Source organism: Patiria miniata, unplaced genomic scaffold (assembly GCF_015706575.1).
Source record: "Patiria miniata isolate m_02_andy unplaced genomic scaffold, ASM1570657v1 HiC_scaffold_1, whole genome shotgun sequence".
Classification (NCBI taxonomy): domain Eukaryota; kingdom Metazoa; phylum Echinodermata; class Asteroidea; order Valvatida; family Asterinidae; genus Patiria; species Patiria miniata.
In genome coordinates, this window is record NW_024037047.1 from 27,598,096 (window position 1) to 27,618,520 (window position 20,425).

Sequence of the window (20,425 nt, forward strand, 5' to 3'; positions counted from 1 at the left end):
GTGACTGACCGACGCCGTCTTGCCTGACTGCAATTCATTTGCCGCGAAGCACGGCCACTGCGCGTAAATAGAACAAATCCCCTGGTGTACGTGCGTCACACACAGGGAAGGGTGCGCGTCAACCAGCTAAATGTCCCGCCCATGGGACGTCGTTGTTAGGTAAAAGGGCGCCCTCTTTTGGTAGCGCACGGAGCTCATAGTATTGGGAATAAAGATGATACAAGTACAACATTCAAGCTCTCGAAAAATGCAATTGTTTGGGCCTCGTAACTGTATTCCTTGGAAAAGTGTGCCTTTAACACTTTTTTTTTACCGCCTCCAATCACTGATATTTTCTTTCAAACAATATACATGTCCTTTCATACCAGAACAGTTTCACAATCACAGGGAATTTGATACCATCCCCATCTTCACTTTGACTCTTTCTCATCAAATCGATAGGTTTGTTTCTGAATAATTACCAATTTTCCCAGGTGTACCTGCCTTTAAATGCATTAATTGCGCCTCTTTTCACACAGCTGTTGCGGTAGTACACAGGTACCGATAGCCACAGAGGTCTGCAAATAAGTAACTAAATATACCGCGCCAGTACACTGTATACACTGTATACATACATGTACACTGTATACACTGTATACAACACAGTAGGGCCTACACTGTATCATGTACATGTACATGTAGGTCAAATCTTGAGTTCATTTAAAGTTGCAAACCCTGTGCTCTTCAAAAACTGGATTCTTCCCCGACGAATTTTTAGCTTGTATGTTTGGTTTTAATCCTCACCTCACCAACCGTAAAGCTATAAAATACTACTAGTACAAAAGTAGCAAACTGTACTACGAACTAAGTGCTCAGCATTTGTGCACAATTCTGCAGGCTTATACTCAGTTCTTTATCCCAAAGTACCGGTGCATATAATGGCTAGGACATTAGGGTTAACAATATACTATATTCCAAGTTTTGGGCATTGATCTGCAACCCTCTCAAAAATGGGTTTCAATTTGCGCACAAATGAACCAACCCTGGAAGAGCGGAATTATTGTCTGACAGCCATTTTTCTGTGAATTAATACGGTAGTTCAAGTGTTATGCTCACGATTAAACGCGCCGGTTGACGTTTTCATTCGATGTCATTTCAAAAGGTGCATACCGGGTAGTTTACATGTAACTTAAATTATATTACCAGGAAAGAGATTCTGATTGGAAAAAACAATCTATTTTTCGAGGTGAAACTGGAAAATAGCACGAGCAACACATCTTTAAAGGTATAGTCCATCATTTGTAATTTGTGCATTTGTTCCTTTGAAGCAACAAAAGTGCTCAAGATCTAAAGAAGGGTGCTGAACAACTAACTTGATAAACTTTCAGCTCAGCTTCAGCTGTATATTTCGAGAAACAACATTCTAGGATCTCGATTCCAATCAAAAGTTGCTGAATCATGTTTTGAAATTGGGCCTGAATTCAGTGTCCGATACACGTTCTCACTGAGCCGATTTGAGCTGACTGATCCGACGAATAGCAACCGCGCAAGCGTTTGCGTCATTCCAATGCTTGTGCGCGCTTCGCCAGCACCGTTGGAAAGGCCTTCTTTTGTTGATATCTTCAAAATGACAGCTTGCCAGAAAAAGAATAATTTCACAGGGAGTTTGTCCCCTTACTGTCTTTCTGAAACCAAGTATTTTTTTCAACAATAATTACGCCAGTTACTTTTTGGATAGCTGCAAATGATGGACTCTGGCTTTTAATTCAGTCCTGCACGATGTACATGTAGCAGCCCATAACACAGTGAACTTTGTATTCTTAGGGATAATAGACATTTTACACTTTGATGTACATGTACATGTATACAGGTAGCCTAACGATATGCACGCCTACGTGCAGTGACCTAATTATCAATTGAGGAGTGAAATGTAGGTCAAATAAGTGACCCCACATGTACACATGTACATGGACAATGCACTGTACATGTGGGCTTTGGACTTTAAATGAACTTGAACACCAGCTGACAGACCTGAACTATGTACTGTACTCATGCACAACGCGTACGTACAACATGTACATGTACGTGTACAATGTATACGGGTCACATACATACTTAATATGTAATACCATAATAAAAAATTGTCAAGTTGGATATTATTGTCAGATTTCTGTTTGAACATGTTGAATACAATCAAGTCATCAAAGTACATGTAACTGGTAACAATTGTTGACTGCTGTGATGTGGGATGACGTTTTGAAAACCTGGAGGGGCGCATGTACGGTATACCGGGCACAAAGCACCTGAGACATAGCCGTCCAGGGTGCTATAGTATACATGTATCTTCGCCTCGGGTGCTATACATTTTATATGCACCCCAAGGGGGTTAAAAACGGCTTCACAGCAGTCAACAATTGTTTTGTTATCGTGCCAATACACATGTACATGTACATGTGCTCAAAAGATAAATGGTTGTACCGGTACCATACCTACTGTGCGAGAAATAAATTAAATGATTGCGATAGTGTAACCTTTGGTAACTGAAGGTTTTGATGTCCTGCCAGACACATGTGAGACGTTGTACATGAACGTTGCAGTTCTCATTGTGCAAAGCTAGCGCGCCAGCAGGTTCAACTATCGTGCGCAACGCGCGCACTGAACGCAACGCGATATCATCCTCAGTGTGTAACATAGGCCTACATGTATGCATTTTTATTGTCCACTGACACGTGGCCGTGCGTAATAAGCATTTTGTAAAAAAATCTTGTCATTATTCATGCACTTTGGGTGGAATTTCTAATTGCACCTATTGTCTTGCTAGCCTTGGGAATTTTGTGTTTGTCAGCCTAGGCAATGTACCGGGATTAAAGGGGCACTAGGTCCTGAAATCCCCCCAAATTTCATGTTTTGGATCGTTTACTTATCCTATTTCAAACATCTGGTTCAAAGGAAACCAACCTAATGTCTTACCGCTCCCGAGAAAAGACAAAAAAACCTTTACATCAGACACGACGGAGTACGAATACGCTTTTCCTGTCGTTTTCACTTTCAGCCAATTTTGGGGGTCGCAAAATTGGACCCCGAAATTCGTTCACGCACGCATAATACAGGAATAACAAAAAAACATCCAGTTTTGAAAGGAAAATTGTGTGGATGTATATATCCTACATGTACTTTTAAATGTTCTTTCAGATTAACATTATTTCGTTCAAAGCGCGTTTTGTAGGCTGTTCTAGGACCTAGTGTCACTTTAATGCGAGACTTTTGAGACATTGGTGGCAGCAAACACACCGGTCCTTTCACATTTTGTTTACGTCATGTTTTAAGCTAATAAGCGTGCATGCTCAATATGATGCAAACAATGGAAAAAGGACCAGTGTGTTTGCTGCCACCAACGTCTCAAAAGTCTCCCATTAAAATTAACAAGCAACATTTCAGCAAACCTCGTTACAGCACACTGAATGTCTTTTCCTGTCGTTTTCACTGAATGTCCAATACATTGTTCATTGTATGCTAAATATTAGCCCCATAAATGTGGCCTATTTACTGGACTGCCTCCGTAAACATAGGCCACACATCCACATGTACAAAAAACGTGTCGACTTTGCCAAATTTTGATTTTCACATTTAGGCTTACTTTTTACGTTTTTTTTGCTTTAGAAGCATTCTCACCCTCTATATAGGCTAATCAGAAAGTGCTGCCTTTTTCAGATGTCCATTTTTCGTGAAATTTCCGGATACATTTGCACACGTTTGCGTATCAAAATTTCAACATGAAATTTCACACAAAAAAGGCAGCACTTTCTGATTAGCCTATATAGAGGGTGAGAATGCTTCTAAAGCAAAAAAAATCTACAAAGTAAGCCTAAATGTGAAAATCAAAATTTGGCAAAGTCGACACGTTTTTTGTACATGTGGATGTGTGGCCTATGTTTACGGAGGCAGTCCAGTAAATAGGCCACATTTATGGGGCTAGCTAAATATATACCGGGTACATACATTTGTACCCCGGTACACTGGCATCACTTGCACATGGTGTGCAGTGATCGTGTATAAAACATACTGTACATTTACTGGTATAAACATTTCTAAACTTTGGATGACATTTTATTTTTACAAATCACTGGATATCCGCAAATATTGGTAGAGCCAATTTCAATAGGATTAGGAAAATGAAAATGTCTGATCAGATGTTTGCAGATAGAATTAAGCAATTGTACCGGTACTCTTGAGAAAAAAGAAACAAGAAAATTGTTTTCAGGATATGATTAAAGGGAAAATACAACATTTGCAAACATCAAAAAATAAAACTACCAAATCATTTTGAAATACCTTGCTGGACTGTTAGTGAATGGCAGTGTAGAGCATCCTGTAAAATCATGGCACCTGGTATACTGTCATTTTCAAGATAGGTGGTATTTTTGTATCAATTTCCAACGCTGATCGGCCGATCAGCGTTGGAAAAAACTGGCTTTTTTTCAAATACTGGCCCCAGTTGACCATCGCACTTGTTTGCAATCGATTACACACCTATGAACGGGTACAAGCCAGCTAGACTGGTTCCCTGACCTAACAATTCCCCAATATATGTAAACTGCTCTGTTTCTTCTTAAATGGAGTCAGGGAACCAGACTACAGGAAAATAATTGTTTTTCTTGGTTCTTATAGAATTTGCGAACCCAAAACCTCAAAAAAGTCAGTGTAATTATATTTGCTATATATTTCCAACCCCCCAATTCCATCCATTTCTGAAAATTACAGCAAAAGCAAATGATGTATATTCCCTTTAATAACGGACCGCCGACTCTTGCATCTAGGATTCTCCTGATTGTTTTTTTATCCACCCCCCACACATACCGGTACGACAAACCAATCTTAATAGCTTTTGTTTTTAACTGGAATGCAGGCTACTATGAGGGTCATATCAACACGTTCCAAAATGTGCAATTTTGAATGCTCAGAATGTACTACGTACCGATACATGTACAAGGGGAACGTGTGTGTTCCCGAGGGCTGATTTGCACTGCCAGTGGGAACGGAATTGCCCCTCAGCTCAATGGCATACATGTAGGAGTGGGAGGCACTGAGGCATGTGACCCTTACCCCTCCCCCTACATGTTTCTTCCCCCCTCCCCCCCCCCCCCCCCCCCCATGGAGGTTGGGGGGGGGGGGTGCTCCCCTAGAAGTTAACCGTTAAATACGGTACGTGGCTGATGTGTTGCAATGACAATGGGATGGTTTCGCAGACATGAAGAACCCCATTTTCCACAAGTCCTGTGCATTCTGCTGGGTAAAGCGCTGTTTAAGGCCCCCTAAAAAGTCTCCGGTTTCTGATATGGAGCTTGCCCAAAAAGTGGTGCGGCGACGCGGCTTTGTTTTTTTTACCTGATTTTTTTGCTTCAAATGTCGGCTGATGACTGCAAATGGTGCCCGACTAAACTTAGTGCAAATACATGGGAGTCCAGAGAGGCCACATAAAGCTTATTCTCGACCATAACCCAATCTAAAAACACGTTAAAATTGTGCAGCAGCAGGATTCCAGTCAAACCAGTGAGTGTGACGGTTTTGAGACATCATCTTTCATTGAACAAAAAACTTTTTCATTTTGCCGACGCGCATGGCTACGGCGACCCGTGCGCATACCAGAAACCGGAGACTTTTTTTTTTGCCTAACAGGAGCCATTTTTCAAAAGATTTCCAACGACTGCCCAATGGCTACCGGTAGGCCTATACATGGCTAATCAATGCATGGATGGTTAAATTCTTCTTCTTGCACAATAAAATAAAAAGTTTGCCCCTGGGCGTACTTTTTATAATGACCCTCCTTCAGATCTCTGGCTGTCCAATTCATCAATGCCATCAAAGTAGTCAAAACCAATCACTTGTGACTGTTTCTATAACAGTTAAGACCCGATCCCTGCCTACACAAAGCAAGATTGGTTGACTTGCTTTGAATGTAGGTAATTAATAAGCCAGTTGTGCACAAGTTACATGTACACTGTATACATGTACCGGACTACCGGTATCTACATGTACATGTACTGGTCAGTACAGTGTACGGTATACTGTACATGTATGTAGCTCCATGGATACATGTACACATGGTTTTGTCTGGTGGTGGAACTTGACTAGTCACAGATTCACAGCTGTGCTCACTTGAAATATGATCTGACTGTTGTTGACCAGCCTGTGTACCAGGCCCATTGCCAAGGGGGGGCCTAGTAGGGCTGGGCCCCCCTTGGCGATCAGTTATTCCCCCTCCCCCCAACGGCAACAGCCATACATATATATTTTGCATTTTTTATGGTAGTGGGCCCCCTACCCCCTAGTTGATACTATGCCCCCCCCCCCCTCCCCCGATGCGCAGGGCTGGCGACGGGCCTGCTGTGTACCGGTACGGCATGGGGGAACAGGAATGATACATGACAGTCTGTGACTGTTCAAACAGCAGGAGGTTTAACTACGGTAATTATGTGCTAGCAACGGAATTCAGCACCATACTCAAAAAAATTGGCAAATCTTTTTCTCTATATTGATTTTTCTCAAAATGTACAGCGAGTTTTAACTTCAGCACATACATACATGTACCGGTACATGTACACAGGTATCTACATACCGGTATTGATACCGTTACATTGTAAGTTGTTATAAATAAACTACCGGTATGCACGGTACACACTTGCAAGCTGCAGATTGAGCAATACTGTTGTTTCAAGCAAGAAAATGCGCAACAAGCAAACAATCCTATAGCGCATGAACCCAGTTAAACTTCTCGGAAGTGCTGTCACGCAAACAGCTACATGGGTCACATAATGTGACCTACATGTACATTGCACGTACTTGAACCCAGGTGGAAACTGGGTTGCTCACCCATCCCCAGATCATATACACCATGAAGGTAATCAGGTCACACATGAATGATTTGCAATATGCGGCCATATACCGGTACCTGTCTGTACATTACACGTAACATACAGTCACTCCTGTTAAAGGGAATGTACATCATTGGCTTTCACTGTAATTTTCAGAAATGAACTAGTTGAGGGGTTAGTAAAATAGATAAAAATATTGTTACACTGACATGTTTGAAGTTTTGTGTCCGAAAATGCTTGAAAAAACCAAGAAAAACAAAAATGTTCAAGTAGTCTGGCTCCCTGACTCCACTAAGATGAAATGGATCAATTTATAGATGCCGGAAAATTGTAAGGTAAGGGAACCAGTCTACGGTAGCTGGCCTGCACTCGTTCATGAACATGTAACCAATAGCAAACACAGCTTGAACTGAAACAAATGGTAAGAGCAGTAATTGAACAATAGTTAGGTTTTTCCAACGGTGGTCGGCCGACCACCGTTGGAAATGTATACAAAAATACCATTTTCTTGAAAATGACTTCACACCAGGTGCCGTAATTTTACAGAATGCTAAGTGACTGTCACTTACCAACATCCTAGTAACTTCGTAAGGTACATGTATTTCATAAAAACTTGGTAGTTTTATTTTTCGATGTTTGTAAATGTTGTATATTCCCTTTAAACTCACCTGCACCTTTCAAACAATTTTTGTATCCCAATTTGGTATTGGGCAGAGTGCCAGTCCCATTCATGGGCCACATAAAGCACAGTTGGGACCAGGGCTTTATGTTACCGTTTTTGGGGTTTTTTTAACGTCAATCATTATTTACCAGAATTTGAGTGTGACAATATTTTGCTTTATAAATGAGAGTCAACATGTATATGTATACATACATTGTACATTATAATTTGACACATGTACCTGCTATGTACGGTACATAAAGTTCAATGGTGGGACAACACACTTTCAAGCCGCACTGTGAACATTGTGAATGGTGGAAGAGCATGTTTGAACATTAGGTCGTTGTTTGAAATGTACACGTACCAATGCCAATTTTTCATGTGTTTGCTTAAAAAAAAAATGCAACAGCAGCCAAAGCATTTGCCAAAGCATTTGCGGTTGCTACTATTTTTGTCAGTTTTTTGCGTGGCATCGCGTAGCTGCAATCGGCTGAATGAGAACATGTCCCAGACGCTGATTTTGGGCACAATTCAAAACATGACTCGACAACTCACACCATTCATCCTCGATCCTCAAAATTCCTCCCAAACCGCCATGAGGATTTTGGAGGATTGAGGCGGGTAAGGGTTAATGTCAAACTTTCTGACGCCCAAAAATTGTGAACTGAAAAAAACCCAGATTTTGTCAGATTCTCATACTCCATACAAGTACCGGTACATGAACACCAGTGGAAAGCTAACACAGGTAAATTAGCACAATATTCCAATGCACCCAAAATCCCAGGTTTCAAAAATTGTTCGAAGCGACTGTTTTTTGTCCTGGGAGTGTCACATGCTGTTTCACATTGTTGAACCTGCAGGTTTTGGGGTTTTTGGGGGGGGGGGGGTTTGGGGGGGAGGGTGTTGGGGATGCGTATTAATAAACACATTATGTGTACGTACATGAAGTACATTTTTACAATGTATAATAACAAGCATTCCTGATCATCAAAATTCCCAGTTTTCAAAAATTGTTCGAAGTGACTGTTTTTTGTCCTGGGGGTGTCGCATGCTGTTTCACATTGTTGAACCTGCATTTTTTTTTTGGGGGGGGGGGGGGGTGTTGGGGGTGCGTATTAATATACACATTATGTGTACACCTGAAGTACATTTTTACAATGTATACATGTAATAACAAGCATTCCTGATCATCAAATTTCCCAGTTTTCAAAAATTGTTCGAAGTGACTGTTTTTTGTCCTGGGGGTGTCGCATGCTGTTTCACACTGTTGAACCTGCATTTTTTTGGGGGGGGGAGGGGGGGGGGTGTTGGGGGTGCGTATTAATATATATACACATTATTATATATTTTACAATGTATAAATGTAATAACAAGCATTCCAAATCATCAAATTTCCCAGTTTTCAAAAATTGTTCGAAGTGACTGTTTTTTGTCCTGGGGGTGTCGCATGCTGTTTCACATTGTTGAACCTGCAGGGGTTTTTTTTTGGGGGGGGGGGGGGGGGTGTTGGGGGTGCGTATTAATACACGTTATGTGTACACCTGAAGTACATTTTTACAATGTATACATGTAATAACAAGCATTCCTGAACATCAGGAAATGCAAATTCACGACTTGCATGTATCACAACTTTTGTCATGTTTGTCTGACTTTTTGTTGTTGTACTTTTGACTGGATTGCGTGGGGCTGTCTTGTGAGTTCAATCCCGGGGGTTTAATCCTCCCACACATGCATCTGGGAAAAAATCTTCAAGTGTTATCTTTTCCCCTGATGAATATTCTGGCACAATTGTTTTTCACTGTGGTACAGCGCTGAAATGGAATTTTCCCTGTGGGTCCATACATGTATAATAACAAATTGCCACAAGAAAGAGAAAGAGAAAAACTGTAACGAGTCGTGGCAGACTCATTTTTAAAAAAGTGGAAAACATTTGCAAACAATCAAAGATGAAACAGCCAAAACATTATGAAGTACTGGTATCCCACATGATAGCAAAATGTACATTTGTTTTTTGGTTACATTTCCATAAATATATTTCCAAAAATGTTTCACTTCAGTTTGAATTAAAATGTGTCCCTTGCTTCAATAGTTCCAGAATGTTAGCATGCACCAACTAAAAAGGTTCAGTTTTTAGTTTAAATTAACAAAAAAAGGACTGAGCCTTCACACTGCCGGGAGTCCAGTACCCTGTAGGTTGGCTATGGGCCTGTACAATGTACATGTACATGTCAAAATGGCATACATGTATGTGCGCACTGCGCAGAGAATTTTTAGTCCAGGTTCGCAGATGTTTTCTACTCTTTTGCGGCCATGGCCTCTATTAGAACATTGCACATACTAGGTCTGTACCGGTACATATTGACGACTCATATTTCTCCCTTGAGAGCACATGTCTGACATTCATTTGGTTATGGTGTACATGTAGCAGTGACTAATACTAGCCCTAGATGTGCAATGTTGAAACAAAGTTGATGTGACTTTGCGATTTATATCACTTTACTAAGTTGCCCATTAGTTCCTCTACTGCCCCTCACTCCCCTGTCGCTGTCAGTTACTCCTTTAAAGGGAATGTACATCATTGGCTTTTGCTGTAATTTTCAGAAATGAACTATTTGAGGGGATCGGCCTAGATCAAATATTGTTTAACTGACATGTTTTGAAGTTTTGTGTTTCGAAAATGCTTGAAAAACCAAGAAAAACAAAAAAATTTAAGAAGTCTGGTTCCCTGACTCCACTAAAGATAAAATGGATCAATTTATAGTTGTTGGAAAATTGTAAGGTAAGGGAACCAGTCTAGCTTGCCTGCACCCGTTCACGAACATGTAACCAATAGCAAACAAAATTTGGACTGAAAATTGTAAATTTTGAGCAGTACCGGTAGTTGAAAAATAGTTAGGTTTTTCCAACGGTGGTCGGCTGACCACCGTTGGAAATGTATACAACAATACAAGTTTCTTGAAAATGACTTGACACCAGGTGCCATAATTTTACAGGATGCCTTAGACTGTCATTTACCAACATCCTAGTAAGGTATTTCGTAAAAACTTGGTAGTTTTATTTTTCGATGTTTGCAAATGTTGTAAAAAAATTTCCCTTTCATTCATGTCCAAACTAAATCTCCCCAGCGCTGCAGATGATTTTATGGATGCATCCAGAGAAAAATACAGTGTATCTTAACCTGACACAAGTACTGGGGGAGGGGGGGTGGTCCTGCCCCAGCACCAGCAGTGACCGAAAATGTTCTCAAATTGTCATTTTTCACTCGAGAGAGCATTTCTGCCCCGCCCCCCCCCCTACACCCTTGCCCCCCTGGTAGTTACCTCCTTGGATGCGCCCTTGTACAATGTATGGTGAAGAATTACAGACACCTTGATCATGTGTACACACATGCCTATGAAGGTAAAATGTACTGGAAGCTTTATTAAAGTCAACCCTGCCGACATTCTTTGTAAGTTCTTTAACTACCGTACATGTATTGAGGGTCTCGTTAACTGCGTCTGGGTTGTTTCATTCGCAGTCTTGCAAAAATCCTCCAAATACAAACCACTTGATGGCTATTGAAGGACCTTTTAATTAAACGACCTGGGAGGATACTTGCCTCCCCAAATCATTCAAAATTCACAACATAGATTTAGAGCATACCCATTCAAACTTGGTACTGTACATGTACTGGTACAAGGCACAGAGTGTGCCAAATGTTGGGTTCTTACACCTACCGGTAGAGATGCTGCAGGATTGACAAAGGTACCATGTTCATGTACATAAACCCAGCTATTTTTGGGGGGGGGGGGGCTTGATTCTATTTAGAAAAAGAAGCAGTCTCCGGACAATGACTAGAGCAGGCTAGTCGAAACGTTGAGACCAAATACAAGTTCTTTTAGAACTCAAAGCAGGACTGTTCTTATCAGAACTAAAATCTAACCTGGCTTCTAAAACACTTGCCAGCTGCTCTACACTGGTGAACATTTCAGACCTGGTCGGGACAAGGTTGAGATGCTCTTCCTGGATAGAAATTGAACATTACTACTGAAAGCCAGACTGTGTGAATGCTTGCTGACCAGTGTTCAAACTGACCTGGGACTGCCTATGGTGGATCCGTGTTGATTTTAACATGGGTAGGCAACATGGGAGGGGGCCTAGCAGTCGAGTTCATGACTCATGTTTAGAAGATAAGGGGTTAAGTCCAGCTGCTGGACATGTGTCCTTGGGCAAGCCACTGCACCCCACTTTGCCTCTCTGTACTCAGGAGTACAAATGGGTACTGGCATTAGCTGGGGAGTAACCTGCAGTGGACTGGCATTCCATCCAGGGTGAATATTCTCAGTCATTTCATGCCACTGAAACTAAAGATAAACGTCATTTCCTACAGACCAGCCATGCGCCATCGTCATTTTGATCGTCAACTTGCATAATGTGCATCGGCTGCGTCGTATTTCGAACATGTTTCGAGCAACAAGCGGACCTGTTTGGAACATTTTCAACACTGCGCAATGAGTGCTTGATTGCGTAAAATACACAGCTGCTGTTCTCCTACAGAGATGGCCGTCTTTGAGAGATAAGCTTGTGACAGACTTTACGTTTTTACTAGGTACCGTAAGATGATAGTACGACACTTGGCATTTTGCAACTTACCGATTCTATTTCCTGATCCCGTCCGGTGGGGGCCCAGGGGCGACTTGGCCATGCCGTCCGTGTCATTAGACTGAAAGCTAGTTGGGGAGGACACGTCCACTTGGACAGGCAGCTGGCTCACATCATCTATCTCACCGACTTCCATTCTTTAAGTTTTATTCTTTGTCTTGACAAGGCCTTTTGGTGCAACAAAAATCTTGATGATTCCAGGGGAAAAAACCTATGAGAGAGCAGTGTGTGTCATAAGAAATTAATCTCCACAGGAGTTTTTGAAGTGTGCTACTTATAGCGGTAAACGCACAGGGACGACGTCTTTAGCAAGATCCCAAACAACCGGCCCGAAAGCATCCGAAAGAAACTGTGATCCATATTTCCATTGTTTTTGGAGTCTATAGGATGCATGTAGGTTGGGTTGCTGTGCGTCCCCAGTGGGCTGTCACGTTTGGCTTAGCGGTATGCTCTAGTCCTGTGTAGAGACAAAGATAAACTCATTTAGTGTAAAATGGAAACATACGTACATGTACGGTAAGGTAGCACTTTAAATGACTAACTCGAGTGAAAGCGTGCATAAGTTTTCGTGGCGCAATTCTTCATCAGATGCGATGAAGAGGATAGCCTTGACCAAGGCTATCTACTTGTTCCCTTAACAAGCGAGCGGCCACTACCGTACAGCTTAGACTGATATGTCCGGTACCTGTTGTACTCTAATGGCCATGGCACAGCGCCGCGCACACTGGCTTCAGTTATCCCTTGCTTGTCCCTGATGCAATGAAGAGGGTAGCCTTGACCAAGGCTGTCTACTAGTTCCCTTAACAAGCGAGCGGCCACTACCGTACAGCTTAGGCTGATATGTCCGGTACCTGTTGTACTGTACAATGTACTTGCCATGGCATAGCGCTGCGCACACTGGCTTCAGTTATCCCTTGCTTGTCCCTGATGCAATGAAGAGGGTAGCCTTGACCAAGGCTGTCTACTAGTTCCCTTAACAAGCGAGTGGCCACTACCGTACAGCTTAGGCTGATATGTCCGGTACCTGTTGTACTGTACTTGCCATGGTACAGCGCCGTGCACACTGGCTTCAGTTAGCCCTTGCTTGTCCCTAATGCAATGAAGAGGGTAGCCTTGACCAAGGCTGTCTACTAGTTCCCTTAACAAGCGAGTGGCTACTACCGTACAGCTTAGGCTGATATGTCCGGTACCTGTTGTACTGTACTTGCCATGGCACAGTGCCGCGCACACTGGCTTCAGTTAGCCCTTGCTTGTCCCTAATGCAATGAAGAGGGTAGCCTTGACCAAGGCTGTCTACTAGTTCCCTTAACAAGCGAGTGGCTACTACCGTACAGCTTAGGCTGATATGTCCGGTACCTGTTGTACTGTACTAGCCATGGCACAGCGCCGCGCACACTGGCTTCAGTTAGCCCTTGCTTGTCCCTAATGCAATGAAGAGGGTAGCCTTGACCAAGGCTGTCTACTAGTTCCCTTAACAAGCGAGTGGCTACTACCGTACAGCTTAGGCTGATATGTCCGGTACCTGTTGTACTGTACTTGCCATGGCACAGTGCCGCGCACACTAGCCTCAGTTATCCCCTTGCTTGTCTGCATAGGTCCTAGATACATTCGCACCACATACGTACAGTAATCATATTTGTAGTGAAAGACAGCCTTGATGCAACGGTACATCCTCACTATGATAATTCGTACGGGCTATGGTAAACAGTCTTCTCTGGTTAGCTAACCCTAACCCCCTAGTAGTTCCTCTGACAGGACTACCCTGCTCAATCCCACAGAGTCCAACCAGAGTTTCCTGCTCAATCCATTGTGCCTCATTTTCAGTTGTCTGCTGAATCCAACAGAGTCCAACATGGCGTTATAATGTGGTTCATATGCCGGCTCGGCGAGTCGGTTACTTGGGCCAGGCTCGAGTAAGCGCGAGAAGTCACGTGAGAGGTAAATTGAATGCTGTCGCGCTTGCACAAGTAAGCGCGGGGGAAGTAATCAAACGCACTCAACGTACAAATTAGGTCAACAGAGGAATCCAAGATTGTTGACGTACATTTGTAAAATACGTTGCTGTGATTCAAAAATGCATTTTACAATCTGTTACTTTTAAGGATGTGAAGTCTGGACACGTTTATAAGGAAAAAAAACATTCTAAGTCCGTTTACAAATTTTCCAAAATGAAAATCCGAACTACAAAACCTGAATTACAATCTTCCTTTGACTTGTAAGAAGCATCGTACATCGCACAAACAATTAACAATGTTTTTATTTTATACTTGATTTACAAAACAGAAGTACCACAGTGCTTGATTACATTTGGGTTACACGTGGTTACGTTTGTACTTTTTCAATGACTAATAGTGGATATTTATAAAGCGCACGTATCCACCAGGACTGGTGCTCAAGGCGCTACATCATTATTACCCCTGCTCATTGGGCACATGAAACAATCCAATACCATACTCAGCTCCCTGGGGAGTATACAGCTCGATGCAGCCTGTTAGGCGCAAGGAAGCTAATTCACAATAACCATCTCTGCCCTCACAAGTACCCATTTACACCTGGGTGGAGAGAAGCAATGAGTGACAAAGTGCCTTGCCCAAGGGCACACGCACCATGACCCCGCCAGGACTCGAACCCACAACCTGCAGCTTTACCCGCAGACCACGAATCAGTGCTCTTAACCACGAGGCCACAGCACTCCACTAACTGGATTGACTGACTGGATTGACATCTTTTGGGGGGGGGGGGGTAGGGGCACTGCACACACTGTTAACATCCTAACCCTGCTGAATCCAACAGGATTCAACTATATACCCGATGGAGCCTGTTGGATTGAGCAGTAGACCCGTTGTGTACATTCCTCGTGCAAAATGTTGGATTAATTTCAGCAGGCAACTGAAATGCATTTTAACGCCAAGTTGGACTCTGTGGGATTCAGTAAGGCACAGTGGATTGAGCAGGAAACTCCGGTTGGACTCTGTTAGGGAAAGATTTCCATATACGAAGTTCACTCAACACCCCGTGTACAAACCCTATGAGATTGGACTGAAAAATTCTAAGTGTTTTTTAAGAAAATGCTTGTATTTTCTCACTGCTCAAAATGACTTTGATGACATGAAATTGCTATCTGGGGGCTTGTTAGTCAATACAGAGGAAAATTAGTGAACTTCGTATATCTTTCCATAATCCAGGGTGGGGTTATTATCATGTTTATAACGGTGTTAAAAATGAACAGGAATGTAGTGGAAATAGGGCAGGGTTTTGAATGTTTGAGGGAAAATGTGGGGTAAAATGACGACCAAGACGAAAAAAGACAACACGAAAAATAATACGGCCATCACGGCCATGCATGCAATGAGTGTGAATGCACAAGATCATGGAAAATTGTTTGGGGGAAAAAAAATCACATTTTCTTTAAAAAAAAAATAAGGAAAGATTCCCATATCTGGCCATCACTAATTTTTCCCTTCAGTGACCGTACTTATCAGTATCAGCCATCAGAAAGTGATGTCCTAAAGTCAAATTTAGCAGGGAAAATATTGAAGCATTTACTGAGAAAACAAAGAAATGTTCAGACCAGTCTCATAGGGTTTGTGCACAGGGTGACAAGTGATGTCAATATAGGAATCTTTCCAAAAATACAGTTTAAAACTTGAAAATTACCAACATAACGCTAGGAGTAGGATCATATTAACAAGAAAGGTAAAATCAAGGTGGCAAAAGTCATTTTGGAATGACACTAAACTCCACAATTGCTTTTCGCCGGTTGCTGTACAAACGTCATTTAACTGTGTAGACAGTATTTGTTTAGCGTACGAACAAGGCCTACGGTACATCATTGACATAGAGCTACATGTACATTGTACATGTCGAGGTCACTTGGCGATCTCGTTCGGCAAGTATGCCATTGCCAAGTTCACGTTCCGCTCACCTACAAAAAAATGGCCTCAATCGGACTACAAATCTGCCATCGAGACGAGAGTCAGACAGGGTGGACTCCATGCGTTGACACAGCAGCTGGAGCAGGCTGTAGTGATTTCAGCTGCCCCTCTTCCGGCCCGAGAACGTCAAATTTCCAACTTTCTAGCTAGTCATTGCTACTGCTAGTCGGTGTACAGGCCAGGGCGCATGTAGCGCAGGTGACGGTGCTAGTTGCTAAATAGATGGCGCTGTCTACACAGTGCATGTCAGCACGTACACGCGATGCGCATGCAGGGATACGGATGCATGCATCATAATGCAATTTACTAGTGTGTTTTTTTCTGTCAAGGTCACAATCATGACAGATTTGTACAACTACCCAAGGGGGCGTCAGTCAGATAACTTGTGGTCAAATTAATTTAACAAGTAAATAGTTTTTATGCACTCTGATTGGATTTCGGCAACTTATTCGTAAACGTCTATATCCCCTGAAGTTCATAGAGTAACAAAATAGAGGGCGCACTAACTGTTTACTGATCATGGACCAGATATTTTATGAATTTCGTACCCAACATAACTACTCGCCAACAATTTTTGATATAATGCAAGACTTGCCTGCACAGTATTTTTTTTCCAAAAAAAAAATTAACTTTTTTACCAAACAACGTCACATTCATTCTATAAACTGAATGATATATCAAAATCACGGCCGGACGGAAAAAATAAAATAAAATGAAAATCACTGTGTTGGTTTGATGACTATGGCTTTTTTTAGTCCAGCGGATATGTGACAAAATATGAATTGTGCACTTTTGCATAAAAGCGTGAAACTTGGCACAGATTCATGCGAGAAAATGTTTTAGGGGCGTGGCATCAATTTAAAAAAGGGGGGGGGGCAGGACTCATCATGCCCGCAGTGAAAACAGTTGTTCCCACTTGTCACAAAAGAAGGAAACTTCACAAAGACATAATTATATAGACTATAAGTGTTTTCCAGATTCGGAGCCACCAAAAAAAGTACCTTTTAAGGGGGCGTGGCAGCTATTAAAAAAAAGGGGGGGGTAAATATTATGCCCATCTTGGGAAAAATTGTGCTCATATTTCATGAACGAATAAAACGTCCCACAGACGTTTATATTCATGAGGGGAAAAATACAGACGTGGAGCCATCTCGAAGATACCCTTGTAGGGGCACCCATATGAGAAAAAAGGGGGCGGGGTTTTCGTTATGCCCACCATGGAACCATTAAATGGAACTTTTCCACAGCCATTGACATTCACGATTTTAGATGGCTCCACATCTAAAACATTTTCTCGCATGAATATGAACATTTGTGCCAAGTTTCACGCTTTTATGCAAAAGTGCACAATTTTTTTCACATATCCGCTGGACTATATGGTCAAGGGGGAAAAAACACCCTCTCAACTATAACTTCCAAATTACTGATGTGCATTAAGGCAAGTAATTGTGCATATATCCACGAATGCCTCTCTTATACTAGTTGAGGGCAATCTTGGCTTTTGCTGAAACAGTTATCTTCTTTATGTTATTTTCTATAGGCAATTATCTTTGTTCTATTACCAATGCGTAAGGGTTAAAATTGGAGGGGGGTCTAAGGGGGGGGGGGCACTGAAGGCACATATTATAATAGGCATGTATTTTTTGTTCAATTCAAGGGAGGGGCCGGGGTTGGTACGCACATCGGGGGGGGGGGGGCACATTACACCTAAACGTAACATAAGCACACAGATTCCTCAAATTCAGACAAAAGGGTTACAGTCTGTATTTTATTTTCAAAGTAGTTTTCACCACCCGTATATCTATACACTGATTACGATACGAGGTAATAGAACTACCGATACATTACGATATGAGAAATTTTTCCTCCCCCCCCCCCCCCCCCCATTTTTTAAAAATACATCTGGCCTTTTAAAACTGGCTGGGGGGTCTCTATGCGTCATATATCTGCGTCCAGGCCCCTATATAGCTGATTTTTAAACGTACTAGTTAAATACCGAACAAGCACATATCTATTCCCATTCGTAAATACCTTTTCGTTCCAGGAAGGTGATCAGTGGCGTAGCCAGACATTTTTCAGTGGGGGGCGCTGGAACATTTCAGGGGGGGGGGGGGGGGGCGTTATGTAGATCAATGATAATTTTTTTAGAAACTCAAAATCTCAGGGGGGGGGGGGGACTGGCTGTCGCCCCCCCCCCCCCCCCCTCCCCCCCCCCCTTTTATCCTTTTATACATGTTCCACTAGTTTTGTTCTGTAAAGGTTCATTGTCATATTTTCTGTATTGTTTTTTGCTGTATGAAATCTTGGCCGAATAAATATAATAATAATATAGTAATAGTAAGAGGAGCAGTAGTAGGAGCAGGCCTCAGTGCCCCTCTTCCATTCTTTTTTTTTTTAACAAGGGAATAAGTATGTGCTGGGCCAGTTTATAAACAAGTACATTTCAAACTGGCTAGGTGTCAGGATGTGGATAACGGGCCGAGCTGAAGATGAGGGTCATGTATCTCAGTACAGGCCCCTAGCGTCACCTGGCGTGACTTGGCGTGGGTCTCGGTATCGACCAATGGCAGCCGGCAAAAAGGGTGATATTTATCAATTAATAACTCGCGAAGCAGGCTTTTATGCACATTTTCACTACACACCATAATGGATAGGAACCTTACTAATGTTCGTGAGGCTTGATTTAAAGATATTGCAGAGGTCAGTGTTACAACTTTCAAAAATGCACGTAGCAAGGCCTATTTTTTCAAATTTCTTCGAAAAAGTAATGAACATATCACAACGATTTTTAGCACATAATTGGATCATTATAAGGGAAATAAAACCTGAAAGTTGCATGAAGATACCGTCTTCCAAACGGGAGAAATTAATTTTCAAAGATTTCGCCCGCCTGTGTGAACAGGTATGTGTACATGTAGTTTCATTCAAAATAAAGTGCTGCGTAGCCTTTGGAAATCGCCCTCCGCAACCACATGGCTGGATAAAGTTACGTAAAACTACTTTGCAGGACGTCGTGCAAACTGCCCAATTCTGAAATACAAAATGTACTTGGAAACAACAAAATCTAAGAAGGGTAATTGACGATGTTGTCATTTTAACTAAACTCTGGATCAAGTTGATTAAAATATTACTTAAAAGAACTGTTCAAAACGTTTGGCAGAATAAAAATACAGATTTTCAGGGGTTACACAGCTTACATGTATTGGCTCCAATGCTGAAATACAGGTTTTCATAGGTTTTAAAAGTTTGCTGTGAGGCTTGATACAATTTTAAATGTTGAGGGACTTTGACGTCTTGCAGAAACTGAGAAAATGCTCTGAATAAACGCAGTTGTTTACATCAGATTTACACAAAATAAAGGTTAAACTTTCAAGTCAAATTGTTTGTGAAGTTGTGCTATAAAGATGTCATTACATCATGACAACCATGCAAACTGCGTTCAAGATGACCACGTCAATTTTTTTTACCCACGTGACCATCGCATGACTAAGTATATAATCCATCCTTTACAGTGTTCTTGTGTGAAGACTTTATATATAGGATTGTTTGCAATTGTCATATTTGTATGTAATTTCGTGACATGGACTGATTTAAGGGCTATTAATTTATAGCAGACATCGTTCTGCTGTGCAGTTCCATGTTTTGTGTCCATCTGTACTGGAAGAACACCCAAGAACGCTGTCTACTTTCAACCATCAAAGAGCGGCTCACAGAATCTGTCATTCATAGAACCCATGGGTCACAGGGAGTGCCCGAGTGCCAGCAATATCATGGTAAAGTACCGGTGGTAACTTGGCAGTTTCATTTTTGAGTGATACCAAATGATCTTATATGCCTTTAAAGGGAATATACAACATTTGCAAACATCGAAAAATAAAACTACCAAGTTTTTGCGAAATACCTTAATAGGATGTTGGTAAATGACAGTCTAAAGCATCCTGTAAAATTATGGCACCTGGTATACTGTCATTTTCAAGAAAAGTGGTATTTTTGTATCAATTTCCAACGCTGATCGGCCGATCAGCGTTGGAAACAACTGGCTTTTTTTTCAAATACTGGCCCCAATTGACCATTGTACTTGTTTGCAATCGATTACAAACCTATGAACGGGTACGAGCCAGCTAGACTGGTTCCCTGACCTTACAATTCCCCAATGTATGTAAACTGACCTTACAATTCCCCAATGTATGTAAACTGCTCTGTTTCTTCTTATATGGAGTCAGGGAACCAGACTACAGGAAAATGATCGTTTTTCTTGGTTTTTATAGCATTTTCGAACCCAAAACCTCCAAAAAGTCAGTGTAACTATATTTGCTTTATATTTCCAACCCCCCAAT

The 20,425-nt window shown here is 41.9% G+C and overlaps 1 protein-coding gene across 2 annotated transcripts in view; it reads right to left on the reverse strand.

The window, feature by feature from the left end:
• Nucleotides 1–16,561, reverse strand: part of LOC119727405 (nuclear receptor subfamily 1 group D member 2-like) — a 72,862-nt gene extending 56,301 nt beyond the window's left edge. The window contains exons 1-2 of one of the 2 annotated variants that reach the window (XM_038199280.1): nt 16,083–16,561; nt 12,145–12,610 (exon numbers count right to left, since the gene is read on the reverse strand). In XM_038199280.1, the coding sequence (XP_038055208.1) occupies nt 12,145–12,289 (145 nt within the window). In that variant the 5' untranslated portion in view covers nt 12,290–12,610; nt 16,083–16,561. Of the gene's footprint in view, nt 1–12,144; nt 12,611–16,078 lie in introns of both variants that reach the window. The other variant, XM_038199274.1, reaches the window with a different exon arrangement.
• Between the last annotated feature and the right edge of the window lie 3,864 nt (nt 16,562–20,425).